At 54.7% G+C, this 23,502-nt stretch overlaps 1 protein-coding gene across 5 annotated transcripts in view; it reads left to right on the top strand.

Moving 5' to 3' along the window:
• The first annotated feature begins 2,828 nt into the window (after positions 1–2,828).
• NHSL3 (NHS like 3) overlaps positions 2,829–23,502 on the top strand; it is a 28,468-nt gene continuing 7,794 nt past the window's right edge. For 2 of the 5 annotated variants that reach the window (XM_030870637.3, XM_030870626.3), the window contains exon 1: positions 12,528–12,722. In XM_030870637.3, coding sequence (XP_030726497.2) covers positions 12,632–12,722 — 91 coding nt within the window. In that variant the 5' untranslated portion in view covers positions 12,528–12,631. Of the gene's footprint in view, positions 3,061–12,527; positions 12,723–22,527; positions 22,671–23,502 lie in introns of those variants that run through there. The other 3 variants (XM_060308396.1, XM_060308395.1, XM_030870607.2) reach the window with 2 other exon arrangements.

The raw sequence follows: 23,502 nt of genomic DNA, 5'->3' as shown, positions 1-23,502 counted from the left end.
GTCAGGAAGTGTAGGATGGGTGTGAGGTCAACATGGGGTGGTCCTGGGTTTTCCAAAAACAGAGGGAGCAGGGAATTCCCTGGCGTTCCAGTGGTTAGGACTCTGCACTTCTAAGATCCTGAAAGCCATGTGGCACAGCCAGAAAAAGGAAAAAAAGAAAGACAAAAACAGAGGCAGCAAAGCTGGATGGCCTCAGGGGCTGTAGCCCCAAGCTTGCTTATTGCTGGTTCCTCCCTGGGGACAGGCTGGCAGCTTCCTTCCTGGTCAGGTGACAGCCTGGCTCCAGGATGGACTTTGGGCCCCGCCGACAGTGACTGCTGGGAAGTCAGTTTCCTTAGCTGCCCAGAGGGCCAGCAAAGAAATGTAGCTGAGCTGAGCAATCATGAATCCAGAGAGCAGTGTTGCAGGCTAGCCCTTCCCAGCTAGCCCTGAGGGTCTCAGAAGCAGGCCAGTCCATTAGGCCAGGGGACAAGCAGTAAGGCTGGGCTGCTGGTCTGAGGGGTGGCTGGAGATGGGAGGTGAGAATGTCTGGGTGTTAAGAGTTAGGAGCAGTGAGGGGAACACAGACCTGACCTCTCCCCACTCCCCTTTCCTCTCGTCTTCTCCTAATCAGGGGACCCAATCTGTGAGTTGACTCCTCGGGGTTGTGTTTCTAGGGGACCTTTCGCTGAGGAATTATATGAGCCACTGGCAGGGCCAACTTCGTGGGCGTAGTCCACACGGCCCTGCTCTTAGAAAGGCCCCATGTTTGGTTGAATGCTCTGCCGTTGCCTTCTTGAAATTTTTAATAAATTTTGAATAAAGGCCCTGCATTTTCATTTTGCACTGGGCTCTGCAAACTGTGTAACCAGTCTGGCCACCAGGAAGAAAGGAGGTGCTGAAAGGGTTGGTGGGGGGCAAGATTGCCCAACATTCCTCTCCTGATCGCCACTTCCAAAAGCCAGAGCATGTTTGCTTTCCTCTTTCCTCCCTACCAATGCATCCAGACTCTCCAACAGGCCAAGGCCCTGTGCATCGCTCGCTCTCCAAGTCTCAGCCCTGCCTATAACTATTTTCCTCTGATACTCACCAATGGAAGGAGAGGTAGGGTCCTTAGGGATAGTGCTAGGCTGGGCAGAAACCAAATGAATGGTGGTTAGATGGGAAACTGAGGCCCAGCAAGGACAGTAATCTGCCCCAGGTCCCCCAGGTGGTAGGGGGGAGGTGTCAGTGATGGCCCAAGTTTGCCACAGCTGAGCCGCTGGGGGCACTCGGGGGCTAAGGCAGGTTAGAGAGGTCACAATGCACACTCTAATCCTTCTATAATATAGTGAGTGTTGTCTATACTACAGCAGGGCTGACTGGGCTGGGTAGGGACCAGGAGAAAGCTATTTGACCAGGGTCAGGTTGGGCGATGAAGACAAATTCTAACCGGTGGGGTAATCATGATGCCCTTCTGGGGACCCAGTGAGGGAGTCTAAGAGCCCTGAACCCACAGCTGGACCCTAGGGCAATTTCTAGCTCCTGGGGACCAGGCAGAGACAAGACCTAGGTTGTCGATCTTAGCTCCTCTGCTGCTGACCACCTCTGTGCTCTTGGGCAATCACTGTCCTCTTCTGGCCTCAGTTTCCTTTCTGTACTATGGGGGTATCACTCCCTGCCCTGCTTCCCTCAGAGCTTGTTGTGGGATCAGATGATATGAAAGTGCTTGATCAGCTATAATAAAGAGCCAGAGGTCTGGAGGAAACAAGCACAGCATTTTAATGATTCTTAAAGGCTTCCTTTCCCTACCAGCTTCCTCAGTCACACTTGTCACCTGCAGAGGATCTCAAAGCACCTTATAAAGTTGTGAGTTTAATCCAAGATCAGCTCTAATCAGTGTTGAGCATCTCAGTGGAAAATTCAGACCCAGGCAGGAGTGCTCTGGGGACTCCCTGCCTGGCCCAAGGGTAAACTGAGGCACGGCTCTCCTCATCCCAGTCACCCAAGGATGAAGCAGGAACCCAGGAGGCATGGGTCCCAGCTCCACATCGAGGACAGATGGAGGCTGGGGGAAGATAGGGTGAGGAAAGGTGAAGGTGGGGTGAGGAAGGGGAAAGGAGCGAAGGGACGACTCCCAGTCGCCAGATGGGAGAGGAAGACCCACTGTCGGTCACAGGTCTCGGGTGGGTCTGACGTCTGTCTCTAGAGCAAAACCTCCAGTACTGCCCGGGTCCTGGAAAACATTCTCAGAATTCCCTTATTGCAGAAGAATTCCAGAATCCCCCATCTCGTCCCGGACCAAACTCAGGGCACCAGGTTCTCTTGGGGTCCAACCCCAACACCTCTCTCCCCCCTTTCCCTGCGCATCCCCATCATCGCCCCGTACTTCTCTGTTCGAACCCAGCTCTCCTCAGTGCCCCCGCAGAAACGGAACCTCGGTACCGCCCCCTCCCGGACCCGCCCCGCCCCGCGACCCCGCCCTCTCGGCCCCAGCCCGCAGGCGCGGCTTGGGGGCGCGGGACCACCCTCCCTCTGCACCGGACCTCGCCCTCACCGAGTCCCCGACCTCCCGGACCCGGGCCGGAGGGCCGGAGGAGGCGGGGAGGGGCCAAAGGCAGCACCGCCCCCGCCCCGCGGCCTCTCCCTCCCGGCTCTGTCCCTCCCGGCCGGCCTCCGCGCCCCGCCCGCCGCCCCGCGGCCCCTCCCGCGCCGCTCCCGCCGCCCGCCCCGCTCCTCGCCCTCTCTGCCTCCGCCGCCCAAACTTTTCTGCGGGCGCGTCTCCGCGCGGCGGCCGCCTGCCCGCCCCCGGCCCATGGGCGCCCCGCCGCAGGGGGCCTGACCCTCGCGCCGGGTCCCCCGGCCGAGCCATGGCGGCCCGCGCGCCCCCCGCCGCACCTGCGGCCGAAGAGCCGGGGGGCCCGGGCGGCCCCCCGCGCAGGAAGAAGTCTCGCTCCGGCGTGTCCGGCCTCCGCCGTGCCTTCAGCTGGCTGCGGGGCAAGCGGCGCAAGAAGGCGGCAGGGACAGAGGGCGCCGAACCGGCCGCCCCCCGGGCCAAGAAGGCGGACGACAAGGCCAGGAGGGCCAAAGGTAAAGGCCGAGGTAAGGCGACCGGGCACCTGGGCAGGCGCCGGGCGGCGCCGAGGGTGCGGCCTGGGTGGCTCTTCTGGGGGTCCGCGGCGTGTCGGAGGTGGTGACTCCCTAGGCGCCGTTGCTTGGGGAGCGAAGAGCCCAGGGCTCAGCCCCGCTCGAGATGGAGAGGACCCCCCGAAGGGGGCAGGAATCCCCTGGCTTAAGCAGGAAGTGCTGGCCGCCCGGCTCTTGGGACGGTGAGGCGGTGCCCCCTTCCCCCAGTCTCACTCAGGTTCTGCCCTCTGCTGCTGAGTCAGGGGGTCAGAGTCTTGACTCTGGCCTGGGGCCAATGGGAGAGGCACGTGACCTTACATCTCTGGTGGGGGGGTCCCTCTGGGTCTGGAAAGCCAACTGCACTCAAAAGGTGTTTCAGTCGTCGAGGTGGATCCGGGTTTCCAGCCCCACAGAGGACCCAGCACGGAGCATAACATGCTTTAGGTTCTTAGCAGTGTTAGCTTTTCCTACCTGGTCCCCCTCACCACTCACCTGGGCCAAACCGCAAACATCCACCTCCTGGGGTGGTGAGCTCAGGATCTGAGCCAACTGCCCCACCCACCACTCCTTCCCCCCGCCTTGGTAGAAACGGTCTTGTGTTGGAAGTGTGCTTGCAGATGGGGGAAACAGGCCCAAGTTAATGGAGAGGCTGTACCTGGGGCAGCGGTGGTTACCTGATGTACTACAGCTAATTCCTTGCCTCTAGGCTCCCTCTGGCCTGATGGATGGGCAGCCTGACGGGAGGGGTGGCTGATCTGGCCCATCCCTACTGGAATCACTTTTCTTTTGGCCGCTTGCTTTGTTCTTCCCTCATCTTCCTCTCTGTTTCTGTCTCCTGATTGAGGTGGAGGGCATGAGTCTCTGCAAGAGGGTGGGGCTCCCTTGGGGCCAGCCGTCCTAGGAAGTCTACCTTTCCTGTGCTCCTGCTTCAGTGCTAGAGGTGAGGAAATGGCGGTGTGTGCAGGCCCATCCCATTCTGCCTGTGTTTACCCGCCCAGTGTCCTTTAACCACCTCCTCTGGAGGATAATTAGATGGAACACTTTAGGGGTCAGGAAGAGGGTGAAAGGCCTCTTGTGTGATTGCTTCCGGCCTGATCTTCCTTTTGGATATGGGCCCTGCTCCCCTGCAGCCCAGCCACAAACAGAAGTTGGGTGCTGGGGCTGAGATGACTGGGCCAGGCCCCATGGGAAGGTTTGCATGAGGGGTGTTTCCAAGGGCTCTGCAGTCCCCACAATATATGAAGTCTGTCCCAGGGCTGCCCCACTGGGATTCAATCTGAAGTCATCCCTATCACACTCGAGGGGGCATGGGTCAGAATTGCAGCAGGATGGTTTGTGGTCAGACTGTCAGGATTAGAGATAGAAGGCTAGTGGCATACCCCAGGGCAGTGGACACTTTTCCCCTGGGAGATCAGCCTGGGTGCAGGGGCTGGAAAAGCTGACTCTGTAGGTCCTTGCTCCGACAGTCTGGGTTAAGGGTCATTGGGTCAGTGGCAGGCCTCCCCCTGCCTCGTGTTTGGTATTGGGTAGCACTGGGCTTTCTGGGCAGCAGGTCGACCTGATTTGGGACCACGTGCATGGGCAACACCTCCCTGCCCCTGGCTGTTGTTTCCCCAGGTCTGAGGGTGGCCGTAGGTATGTCTGGAGGAAGTCCTGCTTCCTTTTGCTCCAACCTCCTATTATTCCAATTGTTTCCTTGTCACCTGCCTGGCCAAACTTCTTTTCTGTTTATTAAGAGAAATAAATCCAATCTCTCTAATCTCCACTGGCACTGCTGGTCAGGAAGGGGAAGCCCAAAGAAGGCTTAACTCTTTCTGGGGAAAATGTTTAGAATGAAGATTGGGGGAGATGGGGAGGAGGCACACACAGAAAATTCCTGGGAGGTCAGGGGCCTTTGCTAGGGAGGTCATTATCTCCCTGCTCCCAGTTGCTGAACCAAAGACCCATAGATGCAGGTCTTGGCTTCTTTAATCTGAGTCCCCTACTATAAAAGGGAAAACTGAGCTTGGGATAGATTTTGAGCCTCTGTTTTCCAGAACCCCGGTGCTCCCCGCACTGCCCTGCACAGACTTAGAAAGGAAAGAGAGGAAGTCTGACATTTATTTATTATTCTGAATGTGCCAGAACGCCCCCCCCCCCACCTCCCCGCCCCACATCCATTACCTCCATTATCATTTACGACCATTTGAAGATGGAAAAACTGAGGCTCAGGGACAGTTTTGAGCGATTGATTTGGCCACCTGGGATTTGAACTCAAATCATCTGACTTCCAAAACTGGTCCTGCTTTCATGATTCTCCCAAGGACATAGACCCGGGGGTAAGGCTTAAAGATCTTCTCATCCAGCCCATTGTACAGATGGGAAGAGGCCCAGAGAAAAGTGAGGGAACTTGATAAAGTAGGAGGAGTATCAGAGTCAGGCAAGTTAATGAGAGTTCACATCCTGGCCCAGCGGTTAGCAAGCCCTGTGACACTGGGCAAGCAACTTCTCTGTGGCCTCACTGTTTCCATTACTGTCTCTTGAAGAGAGGGGACCTTCTCACTGGGCTAACCTTCCGGCTAGACATATCCTCGATGGGTCTGTGAGCTTTCCAAGATTCTTACAAAAGAGGATGTGAAAATTATTTGAAAGTGAAGTCACCATAGAAATGTAAGGGGTCGCTGTTATTGTGTTTGTGAGTTTATTCACCTGAGTTGTAAGGACCCAGTCTGGAAGGAATGGGCTTTGAAGCCGACAGGACAATTCTGTCCTGGGCCCTGGTCTGCCCCTCTCGGGCCATGTGACCCCGGCAGGTTATTAACCCCTCCAAGCCTCAGTTCTGCTACCTGTAAAATAGAGATAACAAATCCTGGCTTTACAGGGGTGTTTCAAGGATCAAATTAGAAAACAGACATGCAAGTGCATTGTGAATTGTGGAGCATGGTCCAGATGTCAGCGGGTTGCTGCTGCTGTGATGCTGAGGACTTGAGCATTAGCTAAGTTTATCCTGATTCATGTTTGGAAAACAACTCATTGGTTACACCTCAGATACCCGTGATGATGATGATTATTGAGGGGGGGATCCACGGAAGGTGGAGTCTTACCTTTGTCCAGCGGAGGATTCAGGCACAGAAAAAGTAACAGACAAACAAACAAGCAGACATCCATATATTTCAGAAATATCATGTGGACTCTAGACAAGTGTGTGGGGAGGAAGTGTTTCTGGGATGGATGCCAGGACTGGAGGCTGGCAGATAATCGGGGGAGGCTTCCTGGAGGAGGTGAGCAGAGTGTGGAAGGAGGGCAGGGTGCTGACTAATTTGAAGGGGAACATGAAGGCTGCTATGTGCCAGACCCTGGCCAGGCATTTTCATGAATGTTTTCCCTTGTCCTCAACAACCTGGGAGGTGGTCAGTTACAACCATTTATAGGTGAGAAAATAGGCCCAGAGGGTGAAAGTAAGTTGGTCAAGGTCATTCAGCTTCATTCATTTGAAAAAGACATATTCCTTACTAGATAGTGTCATGTACTGGTCAGGGTAATGCAAATATTTGGGACAAGACGGGCAAGGTTCTTACTTGCATGGACATGATGAACATAGCGTAGCACTGACAGAGCCACTCAATCTGTCTCCAGAGGCCATACTCCAAACAAGATAATATGAGGTTGGATGTGTTTCTGACTCGAGGGGAGTAACTGCTGTAGAGCTTAGGATCAACTTCGGGGAAAGGAGTATACAGCCCTCCCGAAGGTTTCTCTCAGGCAGTGGGCAGTGGCTGGGGGGGTGGGTGCTGGGGATGGCTCCGATACTGATAGTGAGAATTTAGGAGCTACCCTGCCAGGCTCAGCAGATTTAACCCCATGAACGTTGGCCACTCACTCAGGGAGAGCTGTGCTGGGCATGGGGTTATGGAGAGAATCCTGCGTTTGAGTTCTGCTTTGCCAAGTCCTGCCCCATTCTTGGCAAGACACTGTCTGTCTTAATAAAGATGGGGTTTAATGACCTCTGACCATTAGTGGCCCTTTCTCATTCTAGAATTCTATGAGTTTGAGAATGGTCTGGAGGAGCAAGCTGGAAGGGGGAACTGGGGGTGGGAGCTATGTTCAGGGAAGGAGAGCCTACCTTTGGCCAGTCAGATGGACACGACATCGGGACCCAGTGGTCTGGATGTCATAGGAAGGTGGGTGAGGATGCAGGGTGAATAATGCCAACTCTCCCTGCTGAGGAAGGGGCCTGTGTAGCTCTAAAGCAAAGTGAGGACCCAAAGGCACTTTGGTTAGTGGTCACTTTGCCTCTCTGAGGTCCGGGTGGTATCTGTTTGCCTTTCAATAAACACTCCATGTATTTCCACATTCTGTGCCATTGCATGTGCTGTTCCCCACCTAGTATGTGTTTCCCTTCCCTTTTCTATCCAGTACTTCTATTCATCCTCAAGGCCTGGTCCAGTGTCATCATCTCTGTGATACTCCTGGGGAAATTATTGCCCCCAGACTCTAGAGCAGGGTGCTCAAGAGATTTGGAGTTGAACAGCATATGCTTTTCTTTCTTTTTTTAATATTTTATTTATTCGTTTATTTATTTGGCTGTGTCGGGTCTTAGCTGCGGCATGCGGGATCTTTTGTTGCAGTGCGCGGGCTTCTCTAGTTGGCGCACGGGCTCTAGAGCACACAGGCTCAGTAGTTGCGGTGCGTGGGCTTAGTTGCCCTGCAGCCTGTGGGATTTTAGTTCCACGACCAGGGATTGAACCCTTGTCCCTTGCATCGGAAGGGGGATTCTTTTTTATTTTTTTGGCTGCAATGGGTCTTTGTTGCTGTGCTCAGGCTTTCTCTAGTTGCGGCGAGCAGGGGCTACTCTTTGTTGTGGCGTGTGGGCTTCTCACTGCAGTGGCTTATCTTGTCGCAGAGCACAGTCTCTAGGCGTGCGGGCTTCAGTAGTTGTGGCTTGTGGGCTCTAGAGCGCAGGCTCAGTAGTTGTGGCGCACAGGCTTAGTTGCTCCGCGGCATGTGGGATCTTCCCGGACCAGGGCTCGAACCCGTGTCTCCTGCATTGGCAGGCAGATTCTTAACCACTGCACCACCAGGGAAGCCCAGAAGGTGGATTCTTAACCACTGGACCACCAGGGAAGTCCCAGGATATGCTTTTCTGGTCACCTTCTTCTTGGGGAGGGGCATCTCAGTGTCCTTAGCCTGGGGCCTTGGCTGATGTGATATGGGCAGGGCTCCCTCTGCTGTGGGATACATCAGTGGGGGAGTGGTTTCCATAAAGGAGTCTGGGTCCACCTTCTCCAAGCCCCTCTGAAGTGATGAGCATTGTCTGCCTTGGGTCCAGATGGGAGAGGGGGTCTCACTAATTTATTTCACAAATACTTATTAAGTATTTAATATTAGGTAATAAGTACCTACTATGTGCCAGACTCTGTCCTGAGGATGAATGAAAGACAAGGTCCCAGTCCTCGTGAACCTCACAGTTTGAGGGGGGTAGTAGACATTGAACAAGTAATTAAGGGTCAAGAAGTGTGACTAAGGAGGGAACAGAGTGATCTTCCCCGAGAGGTGATGCGAGCTAAAATGGAAGAATGAGGGGAAGCTGGGGTTGAGGGATTTGCAGAGCTGGAACCAGGCAAGGCTTCTGTTGGGGGTTGGGACCAGCTGGCTGTCGCATTCCGTGGGCACAGGCATCACCATACCTTACTGTTCTGAACATCCTGAGGGCAGGCCCTGGGCTGACTGTCTTTTCCCTCTGCCCTGCCCAGCACAGGGCCTGGCATTAAGTGGCTTTGGGTGATAGGTGGGTAATCTGATATGGGCCCCCAGAGCACGGGTATCTCCAGATCCTGGGCGCTCAGAGCTGATAGCCTGAGATGTCACAGGGAGCCCTCACGGCACATACAGATGGGCAACTGAGGCCCAGAGGAGGAAGTGACTTGCTCAAGGTCATACAGACAACCAGTGTTGGAGGCAGAACAGGAGCCCACACCTGCCAGGCTGACCTCAGCTTCCCCACTCCTTTGTTCTGACTTCAAATGGAAAATCCCATCCCAGAAAGGGCCCTCGAGCAGGGAGGCCGAGAAGGCCTCATCCATCCCCTCCCTTACCTCTGACACCTTCAGAAGGGGCCGGGTCCAGCTGCCTCTCCCCCTCCCTCCTCAACGGAGGCCCTGGATCCGCACCGGTGGCACAGGGCCCAGGTTCTCCTGGAAATCCCCTTCAGGCTGGGGGGCCCTCCCCCCACCACTCTCCCTTTCCCTGTGGCCAGAAAAATCTCTAATCTGTTGTCGGCAGAGGGCAGTGGGAGCGCCTCCCCTCCCCCACCCGCCCCTCGGAAATTCCCCTCTCCCCGAACCCTCAAAGCTGTCTCAGCTGCTCCTGGCCTGTCACATGCTGAAGAAAACTAATGAGAGGCGGCATTGTATATTGTTTAGGCCGCAGTGAATGTGGCGGGGTGGGGAGAGCAGGTATACACACCTCTGCCTCCCATCTGGAGAACCCATGGACGGCCACCTCCAGTCCTGTGGCTGACTTGGGGGAGGAAGTGGGTGGAAGCAGCTTCCTTGGGCAGCAGGGATGAACTCGTTGTCCACCTCCCCCATGACTATACTCCCCAGGACTCTGTGCTCTAGTGTTCCGCTGTCCTGGGGGCCGGTTCACCAAAGGCTGTCAGCTGCACTCCCAGGGTGCTCTGTGCTGGCATGGAGGGGAGATGGAGACAGCTCAGCCTGCCAAGGGTTTAAACCCTGAATCTTCTGGCAAAGTGCATGCTTCCCAGGAGGCTGCTGATGGGGTCTGTTCCGAGTAGGACCTCCTGCCTGCTTTAAGATACCCTCTCCTCTAAGCCCCTAGCCAGCCGAGGCCTTTAATACTATCCTCCAGGAGGGTCACGAGACACTCAAGCCCTGCCTTGTGGTTCCAGGAGTTTTGGTCCATATGCCTACCATATCACCTACTTCTTCCCACCAGTCCTACCCCAGGCTCTCCCATGCACTTGACTCATTGGTAGTACTCTTCCTCCTGGATCCGGGAGCAAGCACAGCCTTTGTAGTGAAAGAAGGTAAGACTGGGAGAGTGCCTTGGACTCTCTTGCCTGTGCCTCTTCACCTCCATTAGTGCTCAAGGTGCCATCATCACCACCTTTGCCAGTTTCTGTTCAACACGTAGGGATACCTACTGTGTGCCAGACACTGTGCTGAGCCTGGGGCTACTAGGAGGAGTGAGAGGATCAGTGTCCTTGAGGAACTTGTTTTCTGGTTGGAAAGGGACATACCAAAGCAAACTGTTGCCTTGAGACAAGTGCTGGGTTGGTGTTACACAGGGTGCTGGGGAGCCCTGAGGTGTGTGATCAGTTCTGTATCAGCGGACAGCATTAATGCCTGTGGGAGCCCCAAGAACTGGGCTGAGGGAGGGGGGGGTCAAGGAAGACATGGAGGAGGACACTGTCTAGCAGGGCCTTGAGGACAGGCAAAGGTGGAAGAGGAAGGAGCTTTGAGAATGAGAGGGGTGTGGTCAGAGATGAGGCTGAACTGGTGAGCGGGGGCAGCTCCTGCAAGGTCTCCTGTGAAGGCCAAGTTACCTGCTACACTCCAGACATCCTTCTAAGCTCTTTGCATGCCTGTCCTCACTGAATGTATGCCAAGGGATTTGGACTTTACCCTTGAGTGTTCTCTCTGCCCCCCCATACCACCTTTCCCCTTTATGGGCCTCAGGTTCCCCACCTGTAAATTAAGGGAATTGGGCCAGCAAATCTCTGAGGTCTCATCGAGCTCTGCCACTAGGACCCTCTTCTCTGTGCAAGGCAGGGAGCCTGCTGCACACAGCATGGTATACAGTGTATGCTCAACAAGTATTTTCTGCGTGGATATATAAAATACCAGCCCCTCAGGGACTACACTGTTGTCAACCTCAGTCTCTTAACAAGAGATGGGCCTCAGGGAGGGTGTGGTTCAGCTTTAACTCTCCCATTTTGCAGGGAGGGAACAGGGTGTCTTGGAGCCACTGGGCATAAGAGGCAGCGAGGTGTAGTGGAGGGGCTTGCTGCGGTGGCAGAAAGGATGAACCTTAAGGGGATTAGAACTGAGGGCCGTGGGCTTCCAGCCCAGTGCTCTTTCTCTGTCTATACCATGCTGCCCCTGGTTGGAGAGATGGCAGAGTGATCGTAAAGGAGAGTCCTTGCCCAGTATGTGGGCTCCTGGGCAGGTCCCTGGACACAGGGCACTTGTGAGAACATGAAGATGTGGGGGCCTTGGGCAACCTGGAAGGCTTTCAGAAGAGGTGAACCTTGGCCTGGGCTTTGAAAAACAAAGACTTATTTAACGGGAGATGAGAGAGAGTTAGGGTTAGATGCACACAGACATGTGCTTCCATGTATGTTTACCTATATGCTCCATTACTTACACATACCCCGCCCCCCAATGGTAGATAGATATGGGTATATCAGCAGACAATTGCACAGTCATATTGATACAGAAAAGCACATGCAATTACAGTCTTATAGACAAACGTTTTTACTTACATGCACTCAAGCAGACTATTACACACTCAAATACACAAAAAGCAGGGATATTCAGCCAGCTTGAGGGAGTCACAATTATATAGGCAAATACACAAAAGCACACATCCAGACCTATGTAAACAGACTCAATTATATGGATACAGGCATGCAGTCACAGATGATGACACAGAGAGGAACCCACATGTTCAGGGTCACAGATGCACAACTACACAGCCACATTCAAGAACGCAAATACAAATGCCCAATTACATGCCCTCCTTCAAGGTCATGGAGAGGCACAGATAAAGTGGTGGGGTAGGTAGCCTGGAGCAGTGGGTATTGGACTCAGTCTGGGTTTGAGTACTGGCTCTGTAGCTTAATGCTGTTTGACTTTGGGCTAATCATTTGATTTCATGGAACCTCAATTTTCCCATCTGTAAAATGGAGATGATAAAAGTACCTACCTTACGGAATTGTTTTGTGCATGAAATTAAGTAATGCATGAAAGCAGTTATCACAGTGCCTGGCACATAGGAAGCGCTATATAAAAGGGTTCTATTGTTATTTTGAACACCATTACTACAGAAATACAGTCAGATAGATGTATTTGTACAAACAAGCAGAGACAGGAGATACACAGACACGTGACACTCACGGGGTGGTGGTTGGTGGGCCCTAGCAGCAGCAAGGCTCCAGACCCCGCCTGTCTGGAGCCTGGGCCCCTAGTTCTCTTGGTTCAACTGCAGTCCTCAGAGGCAGCCCCTGGCCTGGGAGAGCGAGCGATCCGTCGGCCCCACCTGGACAGGCCAGGCCTTTCCCAGAGCACTGGGCGGGGCGGCTCAGCAGGTCTCCCAGGTCCTCAGAGGGGTGGAGCTTACGGGATGTGCGCCAGGCCCCGCCCCCTGCCGGCCCCTCCCTCACCCCGGCCATTGGCCGCAGAGCCCGGGGGCGTGGCCGAGCTGGGGCTGGGGGCGCCTGCGGTGGCCGCCCGCGCTTCTCTCTGCCTCCCTCCTGTGGCTGCGGGCCCGGCTGCCGGGCTGGTAGGGCTGCGCTAGGGTTCCCGCGCCGGCTCCCGCGCCCACCATGGGCAACTCACACCACAAGAGGAAGGCCCCAAGCGGCCCCCGGGCCCGCAGCTTCTGGCGGTTCGGGCGGTCGGCGAAGCGGCCGGCAGGTAGGGGCTGGGGGTGGGGGCGGGGCAGGCGGGGAGGAGGGTCTTCCTGCCGCAGCCGCCGCCGCCGCTGCTGCCCCCTCCTGGGGCTTGTTGGGTGTGAGTTTGGGGGGCCGGGAATCCCCCGCACAGAGCCCACCCCTCACATGCAGACAGAGACACATGTACGCACGAATACCCGCGGGCGGGCACATGTACATGTTCACAATTTACAGTCACATACACAACACCCACTCAGATGTATGGACATGCAGACACGAAATCACATACACATTCACACCCACACGATCGCTGTGGGAGGCACAGATCCTGAGATACAGGTACATATACCTATGTATACGGTTTACCCAGCCACACGAACACCACCACAGTCGCAGATTCAGACACATTCGTGTAGGTACAGTTGCCCAACGTCTTAGGCACACGTAGGTACACACAGGTTCAAAACTGCACAACCAGCCAGACCCCAAAGCACTTATACATACACACACACACATACACACGCACGCACGCACATTTGTTCCCCAGGCTTTAGCCCGCACAGGCTGAAAGTTTGCAGGAAGGAGGGGAGACAAAGGTTGAGGGGAGAAGCAGGAAACCAGGGGCTGGAGACTCGAGCCGCCTCCATCTGGCTTGATCGGGAGTCGGACTGGTTCTCTGGGCTCCCTCCCCACCCCCATCCGCACCGCCGCTGCCTCTCTCTGTCCCCCTTCCCCCCCCCACCCGCGGTCCCCATGGTCGCTGCCGCATCTCCCCCTTTCAGTGCAGCCACCGAGCTGGAACGCAGCCCTTCCCAGCGTGCTGCGGGATCTGTCCGCGGGTCACATTCCATCCTCCAAGTCGGGGGGAGGGGGCAGAATGGGAAGGCCTCCAACCCCAAGGCTGGGAGCCAGGATTCCTGGTTCCCCCCAGTGGGTGTGGCGGTTCAGGGTATCCCCGGGTCCCAAGAGGTGTTGGAGGAGGGACTGTCTAAAGTGCCTAGTTCCTCCGCCTGGTGAATCCAGACATGGGGTAGGGGCAGGGTGGGGATCCACCCCCCACCCCGCAAGATAAGGGGTCTCCAACAGAGTCGGGTATCTGCTGGTTTTGGGGAATGAAAAAATCCTGGAGAAGGTGGCTTGGGGGGCCTCCCTCCTGTGGTGGGAGAATCCACCCATGACTTCCCAGGATGGCCTACATTCCTAGAGGTTCTGAATTGAGCCTGATGATCTCATCCCTCCATGCAGGGGGCAATAGAAAGGGCCTAGGCTGGGATTTAGGGTGTCTGGGTTCTCAGTGTTCCTCTGGTATGGGCTCTGTGACCTTGAGCAGATTGCTTTCACTTCTCTGGACCTTCCTGGCTCCTAGAGGGAGGTCTGTCTGTGAAATTAGGGCAGCTTAGCTTCGGTGACTTCTTGGGACCCTTACAGTTCTGGCTGGCTATTTCGTCGTGAAAGAGACTGATAGAGAAGGTGGGCTTGTCCAAGGTCATTGCCTGCAGTGGTTTGAAGAATAATCATGATTATTAAGAAAAGAATTAATTAAATTCTGGTATGCTCTCTGAGGTTCCTCAGAAGCTGGGTTGATGAGAGACTCCTGGACCTTCCAGTAGTCTCCCTGTCCCAGTAATCCTGAAATCTAGGTTGTGCCCACCTGTCTCTCCTCTTGGAATCGGCACCAAGGGGCTGGGGCTGGGGCTGGTGAATCTTCATCTGCCCTCGTATGGCCACTCTAATCTGATGGTTTCCTGAGAACCAACTGTGGATCCAGACTTGTGACCATTTGTGGTGGGGGAGAGAGAGATTAAGAGGGCTGTTTACAATCTCCTGCCCGCCAGCCCTTACAGAAGAGGCCTGGGGCTTCTAGCATCTCTTGTGCTCTTCCAGTTCCTGCTGCAACTCAAGGGTCAACCAGGCTTTAAAGGTGTTCCTAAAAGCCCAGAAAGCAATGTCAAGGCAACATAGAAGAAAGCGTGGGGGGCTAGGGAATATTCTAGGCTATATGTTAAAAGGCTTTTGGGTTGCGGTCAGTTTTAGAAAACTGGGGAGCTGGTATTAAAGAAGTAACTGTAGGGTTGGAATTAGTCCTGAATTGTTGATTAGACAAGAGAACCTGCCCAGGGATGCATTTCAGCTCTGGGGTATGGTCGTGAGCAAAGGCATGGGGTTGAGACTGAGTGTGGAGGCTGGAAAGCAAAGTAGTTGAGGTTTCTTCCTTGTGCCTGGGAGGAGAAAAAGTGAATGTAAACCTCAATCTCTTTGTTTTTACTTGTGCTGAGGATTCTAAGGCTTCCCTGGCTTCAGCCTCTGCTGACACAGGTCCAGGTATGGGACTGGGGCTTGAGTGCTTACTCCTTTGATTAGTCTGTGAAAGGATGGGGGAAAGAACGCAAGGCAAGCAGAGAGGGCTGGAGTCTACAGGCCAAAGGGAGCCAGTGAAAGTGTTTGAGCAATTGAGGAGCCAATGAAAGTGGTATGTTAGGAAGATGGCAGGTGCAGGCAGGACAGGTTGGGGGGGTGGGGTGGTGAGAGTGGAAGCTCATAGAACGGTCTGGAGGCTGTTGCAGTAATCCAGGGGAGAGGCTGATGAAGTGAGGGCTGGGGACATGTTGAGGGCTGTGGGAGTGGAGAGGAGTGGCAGCTGCAGAGACACTGCAGAGGAGGTGGCAGAAGTGATAGGAAGGACCTGGGATTAATCAGATGTTGAGAGTATGGGCCAGAGAGTGCTGTGAAGGCTCTATGCGTGAGGCTGCTTGGCTGGGGGTGGCAGCAGAGCTAAATGCTATGCTAAACCCTTTACTTTGATTAATTCATTTGTCCTCCAACGGTCTTACAAGCTGTAAGCTATTATTCCCATTTTACAGATGAGAAAGCTGGAGCTCAGAGAAGTTAAGTCACTTGTCCAAGGCTACTCAGCAAGGAGGTTGCTGAACAGGGATTTAAACCCAAGCCTGTCAGATTCCAAAGCCTGTGCTCTTAATTATTTTAGGTGTAGATGGATATCCTCTTATGACGGAGGGGCCTGCATGTCCTCCGGGTGAAGAAAGCCTGAGGCCCTGGGGGATTTGGACTCCGTATGGTGCACAGGTGGAGGAAGCACTGTGGAGGAAGGGCAGGGGTTGAGGACTAAGCATTGAAGCCGCCAAGAGCTCAGAGAGGGAGCTGGTTGGCAGTGGGAGGGGAAACTGAGTTTCAAGGAAGGGTTGGTCCCATGTTACAAATGCCCTTGGACCATAGAGAAGGGTGAGGGTGAATAGGGAGAGGCCTCCTCACTGCTGCAAAGACATTGTAACCTGCTGGGATTGTTTGGCCTTGGTTCTCAGGAATCCAACTCAACCCTCCCAGCCCCAGGCCATCTAGGCACTTGGTCCTGGGAGGTACGGAGAATTGGTGAAGGATGTGAATTGGGAGCTCAAGGAGCACCCCCAGCACTCTGTCCTCTTCCTGTTCCCATGCATTATACTGTCAGGCTTACACACATGGCCCTCCTCCTGATAGGGTTTATTGTTCCCACTTTGCAGATGAGATTGAGGGAAGGGACTAAGTCATTGGTGGAGTCAGACTCCGCCCTGCCTCTGGACCTAGAGCACCAGTGGCCGCAGCTGGGAGAAGACCTGCTCCTGTTACCTCCCTTGCCCCCTTTCTTCCTGTTTCCTCTCCCTTACTGGGGTGGGGAGACTTGTGACCAACTGTATGTCTAGACTTGCTTGTGGGAGCCCTGGGCTTCCAGATAAGGGGCTGGCCCAGCCCTCTCTGGTCTGAGGGATCTGAGATAAGCTGAACCCCCTTGCTGCCCCAGGTCCTGACCCAAAGTGAGGGACCACTCCCCTCCTTCTAGCGGCAGAGTCATACATGCCAAGGGCTCCTTAGAGATCATCTCCCCAACCGTCCCACCTCACAGATGAAGAAACTGAGGCCCAGAAGATGGCAGTGCCTGATTCAGGATCATGCTTCAACTGAGGGGCAGTGAGAGCTCAGGCCTAGGACACCTGACTCCCGGGGCAATGGGATATCTGGTGTGGGCTCCGAATTCCCTTTCCTCCCAAACAGGGGGCAGTTAGGGCTGCTAGATAGGGCTAGGTCACTGAGGAGCTGATAGGAAGCTGATGTTAAGTGTCCCTTATCAGACCTTATCTTAATAATGGTTCTCAACTCCACTTGAGATTTGAAGAGAGCTCCAGAAGTGGATGGGAGAGGAGGCCTCTAGAGGCATGGGAAGAACAGCAGCCAGTGTGAGCTGGGCTCACATCCTGATTCTGCCATTATTAGCTGTGTGACCTTGGGCAAGTCACTAACCCTAGGGGAGTGCCTCTGTATGGTGAGGAGGATTTAGTGAGAGACCATGTGTGTCTCTGTCAATTGGCACTCAGTAAATGCTGGCTTATGATTGGCGAAAGTGAAAAGGCCCCCATGCCTGGATAGGCAGAGGCTCCCTCTGATGACAACACTGTGTTTACACTTGGTTGCGTGGCTTTAACTTTCCCAGGCACTCTGTGAGGTGGGTGTTAGTCCCACTTTACAGATGAGACTGCAGCCCTGAGAGGCTGATTCATTTGTCCAAAGCCTGGAATCCAGACCTTCCGACTCCCAGCCTTTTTCTCTCCTGGCTTCATGGTGGCTGCCTCTCTGGCATCTATGAAATGAGGATAATCATGCCTTGAAGGAACAAAGGAAAGGGCTTTGGAAAGTCAGGATCTCACCCTGGCCGAAAAAGATTATTATGTTACTGTCGGCAGCAGATACTGACCCGGAAACTCATTATGACATTTACTAATATTATGGTAGCTAATTCCTCCCTGTGTTACTGCCTGTTCCCCCAGGCGCCTGTAGGACGGGATCCTCCCCTTTCTGTCCCAGGCGCTCCCTACCCGCCAATATTTACCGTAGAACCGGCCTGTCAGCTCTGCCCTGGCTAGGCTGGGGCTTCGCACTGAGAAGAGGAAGGAGGGAGATTCCCCTCGTGCAGAAGTGGGGTGCAGAGCTCCCCCACTTTGGGCAGTGACTGAGGCTATGGCCCCCTCCCTCCCACGCCGACCCCTTAACTTCCTGAGACTTAGGGTCACTAAGGCGTTTGCAGTGAGACCCAGGTTCTGGGCTCTGCCACTTCCTGTTTGGGTGACCTTGAGCAAGTCACTGTCCCTCCAGCCTTGTGCTCATTTGTAAGAAGGGAACTCACACCTACCTTTCATGTTTCTCATTCGCTTTCTTCGAGACAGTAGAAGAGGAAAGTGTTTTGAGAGAACCGTAAAGCGCCTTCACCTGAGAGTTGTGTTCACTTCCTTTTGTCTTGCCTCTAAGAGAATAAAATCTACGCATGCTCTGGATTCTGCTCCTATGGGAAGGCCCGGGTCCCCTCTGGGCCTTGGTTTGCCCACCAGTACAAAAGTGAGGGGCTGAGACTTAGGGGCCTCCAAACACCCTGAATCCTGGCTCCAGAGCAAGGCCACCTGGGCAGCTGTGCCCTCCCACTTCATTCCTCTCCCCTGAGTCAGGCCAGCCTGGCTGCGGGGCATGCCGCAGCCCCCGCCCCTTGCTCTGGAATGGGGCAGGTTGAGGCCTCACCCCGTGGAGGATGTTGCCAAGACAGTACATACGCATGCGCACAGGTGCACGTGGCCTTGGGGGGCGGGGGCAGGGGCTCCCTTTCCTATTCCTCTCTGTTTCCAGGCTCAGGGGGGCCCCAGAGCAGCGGGTACATACATCTGCCCTCGTGTACATGCAGCCACCCAGCAAGACCCTGCATGAATCTGCGCAGTGGCGCTCGGGTGTGGGGAGGGCGTGGACTAGGGAGGCGTGGACGTGGTGGTGAGAGCACCCGCCTGTGAGGGATGGCCCCAGTGAGGCTTTTTGGAGGTGCGGTCTGCACACTTCTGTTGGTGGTCTGTATCTCAGCTCCTTCCGGAACTTGCAGGTGTGCTTCCTGGTGTGCGTGGCCTGGAGCAAGGTGTCTTCTCAGATCCAGGAAGCCTCCTCCCCTGGGCAGGTAGGGGAGGCAGAGGCTGCGTGGTGAGCCTCAGTCCCAGGCTGCACCTCTGGACTGTGCTGAGGCTGAAGGTCCTGGAACACGGACTCCAAGTGTGGCCTTAGGCAAGGTCCTTCTGCTCTCTGGGCCTTAGTTTCCTTGCGAGGTGCATGCTCTCCATCCGAGGCTCGGGTTGCTGAGCCTCTCCCCAAACAAGCTACAGGTGTGTAGACCTGCGCCTGGGGTGGCTCAGAGGGACCTCAGGCTCTGGCCAAGGCGTGGGTGGGGGTCGGGGGGATGGGTGTTGCTGGGGGAACCAGATGTTATCAAGTGTGAGAGCCTTGGATCCTGCTGGGGAATTTGCAGCTGTGACCCTGACTGCAAGCTATGGGCCTGGGACCTTGATGAGCTGATGTTTCCCCACCCCTGACTTAGCAGAGCTCAGCCCTTAGTTTCCCTGGTTGGGAGAAGCTGAGCATGCCTTTGTCCTGCATGGTTGAAGGCTCCAGTTTTGGAACCAGCCAGAGCTTGGGAAGTCACCTGGCTCTGTGAGCCTCACAGGTCAGTTACCAGGAGAGTATCTTTGAGTACCTGCTTCGAAGGACTGTTGTCAGATCTGTGAGGGTAGAGACTGCCTTCCACCAGCACCTGGCATGGTGCCTGGCACGAATTAATCACCCTACAAGTGTCGGTCTACTGCTCTTTTCTGTTTGAGTGGGACTAATAAGAGGGATGGATGGGTATGGCCTAAGAGAGAGGGAAGAGGGGAGGATGTGGTCAAGAAACCTCAAATTTTGCGGGATGGTAGGGTCATCCAAACCTTCTTCAGAGGGAGATCAGGTTTGTAGCTGGCACAGTGGGCAGAACGTGGCTTTTGGATTCAAGTGGTCTTGAGTGTGAATGCTGTCCCGCCACTTACCAGCTTTATAATGCTTGCCCTCTCTGGTGTCCATTTCCTCATCTGTAAAACGGAGATAAAAGTGCTTACTGGGCTTCCCTGGTGGCGCAATGGGTGAGAGTCCGCCTGCCAATGCAGGGGACACGGGTTCGTGCCCCGGTCCGGGAAGATCCCACATGCCGCGGAGCTGCTGAGCCCGCGAGCCATGGCCGCTGAGCCTGCGCGTCCGGAGCCTGTGCTCCGCAACGGGAGAGGCCACAACAGTGAGAGGCCCGTGTACCACAAAAAAAAAAAAAAAAAGAAAAAAAAAGTGCTTACTTCTTGGGAATTCCCAGGCGGTCCAGTGGTTAGGACTCGGTACTGTCGCTGCGGGGGCCTGGGTTCAACCCCTGGTTGGGGAAATAAGATTCTGCAAGCCGCACAGCACAGCCAAGAAAAAAAACGTGCCTACTTCTTAAGGGTGTTGTTTAGATTTCAGTGATCTGAGGATATATACTATCTAGCCCCACAGAATTTTGTTCTCTAGAGAGCAAAGGCTCAGGTATCTGCATGAGTGGTCCCTGAGAAGTGGCACAGCAAATGGGGAAGGACCAGTAGGAGGATCTTGCAGCATGGGAGCCATTGTGAATTCTTAGATCCCTAGAGACTCAGAGAGAGAGAGGTGCTGTGAGAGAGGGGTGTCCTCAGAGTCTGGGGGACAGCACTTTATAGTTCACAGACCTTCTCTTCCACAGTCTCAGCTACTCTTTGTTTTTGTTTTTTTTTCTGGCTGCAGCGTGAGGCATGGCATGCAGGCTCTTAGTTCCCTGACAAGGGATGGAACCCATGCCCCCCTGCAGTGGAAGCACGGAGTCTTAACCATGGGACCACCAGGGAAGTCCCTCAACTACTCTTTTTGGAGTTGCCAGGGGGAATCTCTTTTAACGCCGTCAATACTCAGCTGAACCTTTAGTACTGACCTCTTGGGGTTCTTTGAATAAAATCCTGACTCTGCCAAGGCCTCTGGGGCCCAACCTGACCTGGCTCCTGCCTTTTCTCACCTGCCATTCTCTCCCTTGCTCATCATATTCCAGCCACACTGGCCTCCTCTCTGTTCTGGGAAAACCACCCCACCACACCTGCCTCAAGACACCTTTATGCTTGCTGTTGCCTCTTTCTTTTCTTTCTTTTTTTTTTTTAATATTTATTTACTTATTTGACTGCGCCAGGTCTTAGTTGCAGCACACAGGATCTTCGTTGCTGCGTACGGGGTCTTCATCGCGGCATGCAGAATCTTTAGTTGTGGCATGCAGACTCTTAGTTGCAGCATGTGAGATCTAGTTCCATTACCAGGGATCAAACCCGGGCCCCCTGCATTGGGAGCGTGGAGTCTTAGCCACTGGACCACCAGGGAAGTCCCTGCTGTTGCCTTTTTCTAGAAGGTTCTATGCCCAGCACTTGCCCTGGTTGGCTTCTTCTTTAGGTCTCAGTTCCAATAGCCTTTCCTTGATGCCCCCTAAAGTCACCCACTTCCTGTCACATCTCCTCAGCCCTCACTATCTAAAATTATTTTGCTAGTTTACCTCATTCGTGTATTCATCAAATATTTATTTATTTATTTATAAAAATTTATTTATTTATTTATTGGCTGTGTCAGGTCTTTGTTGCTGCGTGTGGGCTTCATCACGGTGCATGGGCTTCTCATTGCGGTGGCTTCTCTTGTTGCGAAGCACGGGCTTTCGGCACGCGGGCTCAGTAGCTGTGGCTCGTGGGCTCTAGAGCTCAGGCTCAGTAGTTGTGGTGCATGGGCTTAGTTGCTCTGCGGCATGTGGGATCTTCCCAGACCGGGGCTCGAACCCATGTCCCCTGCATTGGCAGGCGGATTCTTAACCACTGTGCCACCAGGGAAGCCCCTCATTGAATATTTATTGAACTCATAGTATGTGCCAGACACTAGAGATATACTGGTGAACAAGATAAAAGTTTTCCAATAGCTGTAGCCCCTAGTACTAGTTTAATAAATATTTGCTGATTAAATGAATGGATACAACAATCTTATAAAGAGGAGTTCTTAGCCTTGTTTCCATGTGAGGTCATGACTTGTATGTGATGGAGCTGGATTTGAACCTGGACCTGACTTCCCTCCAAGTACCTTCCCTCCTGCCCCCCACTCTTACTGCCCTCACCTGTGACTAATTCTGTTCTCCCCCCTGCCTGGTGATCCAAGAGAGTCGCTGAGTCACAGAGTGAGACCAGTGAGAAGAATCCTGGGCTGGAGGAGGGAGAGGTCTGTGTTGAAGGCCTGCCTCTGTTTGTGTGACCTTGGCGAGTTAGTGCTTTTCTGGCTGTTGATGTTACATTACTGAAGTGGGAAGATAATCCTTTGGAACGTCTGGGGCTGGACAGACACGTGAGGGGTTGTTAGCACCAGCCACTGTGATTCCGCTCTGGGCATCTCCCCGGCTTCCCAGCACTGTGTCCTGGGCTGGCTCCTGCTCCTCCAGGGACCTCTGCCAGTGTGTCCTTGCCATCCGCCCAGGCAGTCCTGGGCTTCTGCCTGGCTGCTGCATGCTGTGAGCCCCTTCCCCAGGGAATCACCCTCAGCAGCCAGGAGGACTTGGGGGTGGGCACCATGCCAAGTCTAGTCTAGTGGCTCTTCCACCCACCATCTGGCAGCCGGCACCCTTGCCTTAGCTCTGGCTCGTGACCGTTTAGAAAAGGACTTGGAGACAGGGGTAGTGGGCTGCCCCTGGAATTGAGTATCTTTGGCCCTCCTAGTCATCCTTTGCACAAGAGCCGAGCACCCAGAGACTCCGTGCCTCAGTTTCCCTGTCGGAGTCTGGGAAGGTGCCTGCTCCTGCCCTGCACTCGAGGGGCGGGGTCGGTGGATGGGCGGGAGCAGTGGTGAAGGTGGGAGGAGGACCTGGAGAGTAGCCCCTCCCCCTCCTCTGCCTGGAGCCGGCGCTCTGCGGCTGGGCGGGCAGACTCATCCCCTCAGCGCTGGGTTATGGTGAAGGCATCGCCCGGCGTTCTGGAGAGGTCAACGTAGGGGACGGTCCGAGTGGCGTCGGCAGTCATGGTGGTGTTCCTGGGCCGCCACCTCCCGGCGCTCCTCGGGCTCTTCAAGAAGAAGGGTGAGTGGGTGTGGCTGTGGAGGAGATAAGAGATCTCCGACACCCCCATTTGCCAGACCCTTACGTAGAATGGGGGATCAAGGCCGGGGAAGGCAGTGGGGTGGGGGATGCGGGCTGGTAATGAGGCCAGACTCCCCTGTCCGCCACGGTGCCTTTGTCCAGCAGCTTTCCTACTGCTTTTGTTTGATTTCTGCTTGTGTTTCAGAGGATGGCTCTAGGTGTCTCTGACCTTGAAGCCCGCAGTCCTCGGGCAAGATTGCCTTCCTCCAGGGGTACTCACGCTTTACTGGGTACATCCCAATACCTCAGTTCCAAGAGGTAGTGCACCCCCTCCCGGGTCAACTCAGTGTGTGTGTGTGAGGATGGGATGTGGGGAGCACAGTAGAAAGGAAAGTAGTGCCCCTGGAAGTTGGGGAGCAGATCAGGAAAATCGTGTTTAGAGGCCTGGGGGTGAAGTTTTGAGGGGAGGGGCCTATCCACTCCTCCTCCTAGGAACTGGGCTTTCAGGCCTGGATTAAGATGTGGGGGCCAGAGGGCCCCCAGTTTGAGTGTGATTCAGGAGTCCCCTCGGGAAACCTGGAGTTTAGTCTTGGCTCTGACTCCGATTTGCTGGGTGACCTTAGGCAAGACCTTTCCTCTTTGAGCCTCTTTGTGGACTTGTAAAATCAGGAGGTCGGGGAGAGGAGGGTCACTGAGAGACCTCCTAGCTCTGACCTTGTGGGATTCCTGAGGATTCCCTGGGCGGGAGCTTGGCTGTTGAAGAATGCGCTGAGGAAGGCGGAATGGGCAGTTCAGGTGTCTGAATTGAAGATCCTGATCTTGGGGCGTGGCC

This window comes from Globicephala melas, chromosome 1 (genome assembly GCF_963455315.2).
Source record: "Globicephala melas chromosome 1, mGloMel1.2, whole genome shotgun sequence".
Lineage (NCBI taxonomy): Eukaryota > Metazoa > Chordata > Mammalia > Artiodactyla > Delphinidae > Globicephala > Globicephala melas.
This window is presented reverse-complemented; position numbering and strand designations above follow the sequence as displayed.